This window comes from Aedes aegypti, chromosome 1, assembly GCF_002204515.2.
Source record: "Aedes aegypti strain LVP_AGWG chromosome 1, AaegL5.0 Primary Assembly, whole genome shotgun sequence".
Lineage (NCBI taxonomy): Eukaryota > Metazoa > Arthropoda > Insecta > Diptera > Culicidae > Aedes > Aedes aegypti.
The window spans coordinates 80,559,217-80,563,975 of NC_035107.1; the positions used below are offsets into that span (position 1 = coordinate 80,559,217).

Genomic DNA, 4,759 nt, shown 5'->3' on the forward strand with positions numbered 1-4,759 from the left:
CTTTTTCATAATCAAGCATTAGGACGATATGTGTGAAGTTGCTGGATAGTTTGTTCACCTTGGAACAGCTGTGACATTTGACAATGATGTTTCTCATAAAGTTCTAATAGCAATACCCGTCAACAATATGAAATCCTTCACCGAGCATTGTAAAACTCGTTTTGAATATTGCAACAGCTCAAAAAGTTTAGGATGAACGCGCAGCCATTCATCAAGACCAAGCTGAGGGTCGTGGATCTTTTCGTAGTTTAAATTTGGTGATGAACTAGCCGTTTGCGCTTAATACAGAATAAAAAATCGTAGTTAAGGTGATTATAGAACGAAGCCACACCTCAAATTTTCAAAAACACAAGACTTGAGAACCAAACAGCGCTCCGCAGTTGAAAATCTATCCCATTGGTCACCACCAGCAAGCAAGCATTTTGATTAATTTTCAAAGCGAACTGTTGTCAGATTTTCTCGTCTTGTGCACTTGAAAATTCGAAGTTTGGCTTCGTTTTATAATCACCTTAAATTTGATTGACTTCCTAGAATTTTTTAGGGCTTGCCACACAATGTACACATACAAAGAAAGCTTTCAATTTATATTTGTAAAAGTTCCAATACTTTTGGCGGATAGTGTATATTAAATGGGCAACTGGAAATAAAGTAGATCATTAGTATTTTACTTAGTGCCAGTGACGAGTAACACATTTTAAGAAAAGTAGGAATCAGATACAGTTCAACGAGCTTTTCAAAGACCACAAATACTTTGCATGCAGTGGAAGACCAATCTGAACTGTTTTTCCTATAAGAAATTTCTCTAAAATAACATAACGCCAATAATTTTTATAAAATATTCACACTCTTACATTTAAAATATCTACGAAATATTCACATGCTCCAATTATTACTAATCTTGGTATACTCCAGGCACCAATAAGCATTTTTCACTTCCCCACCTTCAGCCTTCAGCTGAGGAAACAAATTGGTGGGCAAAATTGGTTCCGAGCTCTGGTAGAAAATGCTCTCCACCGTCCGGAACTTACTCCGGCTGGTCATTCCCACTTTCCGGATGTAGGGACTGGAATTCTCCACCAACTCAATAATCGAATTGTTCAGAATCGGAATCTCCAGCTTGTCCGTCTTTTTCGATCGCATCTCTTCAAAACTTACCGTTGGTCGCGAGAAATACTCCTCGGCCACCTGCGGATAGATGCTGGTCAGCTTCAGGTGCGTCTCGATGGACAGGAGATGCTCCAGCAGCAGATGGACCTGGGCCAGCTTTCCGATCTTCATGTTGGCTTCGTCAGCGTTGAAGTAACTATTTCGAATAACGCCATCGTCTTCGTGATCCTCACTGGTTCCCGCGCGGGAAAGCATGGCCGTTTTTCGACTCTGGGTGGTATTGGACGGAACGGCATCGTACATCGACTTGCGAATGCTGGATGCACGGGAGGCGTCTCTCGAACCGGACCCAGCCGAGTTACGACCGACCCTATCGAGGTCCAGGTTGCAAATTTTGCTCTCGTGGAAGATGATCTGGTAGTCCTTGAAGATCTTTTCCAGACCGATTTCCAGCAGTAGCTCGAACGGTTCCGATCCTGTCAGAATTGGAATGGCCAGTCGACCTTGGGCGATGGATTTGATGAGCTGAGCTAGTCGGTTGTTGTTACTTGGGATGTTCTGTGAAAAAATATGGTTTTAGTAACTATTGCCTTCATTCTAAAAAGAAGCATAACACTTACTGCCAGATTACTCCTAGATGCGATTTTGAAAATGAACGTCAGAACATCCTTCAAATCATCGTAACATGCGCAATCTAAGAAAAGAAGAGAATAATAAAGTTAGTCAGGCATTTTCTGTTAATTACAATCCAAAAAAAACTTACATTTTAGCACACTCCACAATCGATCCGTAACGTCCACCGCAGTTCGATTCTTCACCCGTTCCACAATCGAGTCAATCTGTCCCAGTTTGTAATCCGTCGACTCCACAACGCAAAACTCGGTCAGAATCTTGTGCGTCTTCTCCTTAATCACGCTGACATCGTCCGGATTGGGCCTCCCTTCGCTTCTAATCTGCAGAATCCGGTCCTTGATCGTTTCCAGGAAGTGCAGCTGGCTCCAGAAGTACTCCGCCACGGATTGGGTTTCGTCCACCAGAATCGACTGCCGGAGGACAATGTCCGCCTTCTGGTTGATGCAAAACGAAGGATTTTGCGAGTGGCTTATCCAGCGAAGTTTGATGCTAATGTGGGACTGAATTTTGTACCATAACTCTATGCTGGTTTCCAGTTCCTTCGAGAAGCCGGCAGCCTTCGCTTCGTGCAGCCTCTGCAGCCGGACCATGGTCAGTTGGCTCTCGGGGAAATACCCCAGCAGCTTTACCGCACCCCGGACAAACTTCCGCTCGCCATTCAACTCGATCTGCATCAACAGCGTCCGGTCCATGTCCTTTCCATCGCAGAGCGCCCACAGTTGGCCACAACCTATCGAAGAAAAAGTAATGTTTCATAAAGTCAACCTGCTCAACCCTAGTATGAAAGATATACTTATTTATAGCATTTTTGTAGAACTTGTCAACATTCAAAAATCACAGTTCATTCAAGCCAAAGGTAACAAAGGTATGAAATGTAATAAAACACTTATTAATAGAAAATCAAAACTTTGTCTTAAGAACAAGCTTTTGATCTTCAAACAAATTTTCATTTTTAGTTATCCTAATTAGTCTGCTGGATGAGCTTCTCAGTTTTAGTGATTCAAGGTGGTGATTCTTCCTCAAAAAATAAATAAATAAATAAATAAATAGGGATCAAAGTCTCTAAAAAGAGAACTGATGCCAGACCTGCAGGCGGATCCTCTAAACGATTTTTTTTTAGAATGGTTATATATTCTACAAAAAGGCTATTAAAAAGCATACCTTTTATTCTAGGGTTGAGGACCATGACTTTTCAAGCATTGATTTTCATATCTTTGGGACATCTTACCTTCCATCCGCTTCCCCAGCACTTCCTGCAGAATTCCCCTTCCCTTCTCGACCGAAACCGGCCCGAAACATTCCTCCTTCTCGAGCCAGGGATTCTCCAAACTCAGAACCACGACCTGATCGACGGACATGTCCAAGCTCTCCAACTTCACCTCGTCCTTCAGCGGCGATCCGGTAAGGTCCAGCCTGTTTCCCGTATCCCCGCTATCGCTCAACTTGGGGCTCAGATAGTTCCCGTCCGAAAGCATTGCTCCGCTCCGGATTTCATCCTGCTTGTAGATGAACACAATCTTTCCTTCGACATCGGCCAACGATTGGATGTAGGTTGGAGCCGGAGCCAGCTGGAAATCCACCGAATCGTATGTGTCACGTAGAAAGGCGTACACGTTGGCCAAACTCGCCGATTCGGCTGGCATTTTTAAATAGAGGAGAACGAGAAAACTTGGAAATTCACAAACTAAACCGGGAATCGCGAAATCGGCGTCCGACCGTTGGTGTTTTGGGTTTGTTTGAAAACGCTAAAACTGACGGCGCGCCCGAGGATCAAAGTGAATCAAATTGACCAGAGGTAAAGTGAAATCTGCAAAATTTGCGACAGGGCACGCCATTAGGTCAACTGCAAACGAAGAAATCCTAGACCAACAATTGAAAAGGCCGCACAACTATTATGAATTCGGCAGAAATAAAGACAAACATTTATTTAAGGTGCCGTGTTATTTACGTGACTATGCACGCAAAAAAATGTGCGGTAAAAACTACCATTTTTGGGGGTTAAAGAAAAAAGATGAAAAAGATGAGTAAAAAGATGGAAAAAGATGAGTAAAGGTTCAAGTGGAAAATTCATAAAAAAGAGACCTACGTGCTCAATAAAAGTTGCAAATATTGCATAAAAGAGAGCAACGACAGGATTGATCTGAATGATTATCCAGCTTTTTACGAGCGCTAATGGCCGCCACAAAGAAGCTCGCTTTCTGGTAGGGACTAGGCGATCTGACATTTGGCTTGGGTCGTTTGATAGCAAATCGATAAGATCGATCAAAAACTTATCGATTAGCTGTCAAACAACCCAACCCAACTGTCAGATCGTTTGATCCCTACGAGAGAGCGAACCTGATTGTGGCGGCCATTAGCGCTCGTAAAAAGCTGGATACGCAGGAACGACGTTGAAAATCGCTGAAAAAATAATTAATGTCATACAAGACCATCTCTCGTTATAGAAAATGAGATGTGGTAGTTATGTATGTTGGATAACTTTACCAACGTACTTTTGGAAGTCTTTCGGATCGCACTTTAAAACACCGCGTATAACTTTTCACTGCTTTATTCACACCGTTAGCTTATTCACTAGCATAAGGACCGTTCCTTTGCCTTCTCCAATATAAGAACTAAATTGCCTATTGGCTTGAGTGGCTTTTTATAGCCGCGAGGTAGAAATTGGAGAAGGCAAATGAGCTGGTTTGTAATTGGTTCTCAAAATATATCTTATAATCCTAACAATCGGCCATCCTGACCGTCATTTGACCCGAATGACGTAATTACTTTTGCACTTCTTCATCATTTTCGCTATCTTCTTCTAGAAGAATAAATCTTTTCATAAATTCAGCACATGTAGATGTTCGATTTGGCCCTTCGTGATTACCTACTTTTTCCACATCATAACGATCATTTCTCTTCTTGTTAATTACACGGTAAGGTCCTAAGAACTTCTTTGCGATTTTCAAATGTGTTCCAAATTGAGTTCGATTGATTGCTACTAAATCTCCTACATCGTATTCGTTTGCATTTTTTCTGT

General features: G+C 42.2%; 1 protein-coding gene across 1 annotated transcript; it reads right to left on the minus strand.

Moving 5' to 3' along the window:
• Window positions 1–836: 836 nt before the first annotated feature.
• On the minus strand, window positions 837–3,511 carry LOC110675460 (protein zwilch). Its single transcript, XM_021840563.1, has 4 exons — window positions 2,969–3,511; window positions 1,871–2,470; window positions 1,728–1,801; window positions 837–1,665 (listed from the first exon to the last, which is right to left on the minus strand). Exons 1-4 carry the CDS (start codon window positions 3,381–3,383, stop codon window positions 874–876), a joined length of 1,881 nt encoding a protein of 626 aa, XP_021696255.1. The 5' UTR covers window positions 3,384–3,511; the 3' UTR covers window positions 837–873.
• Window positions 3,512–4,759: the final 1,248 nt, after the last annotated feature.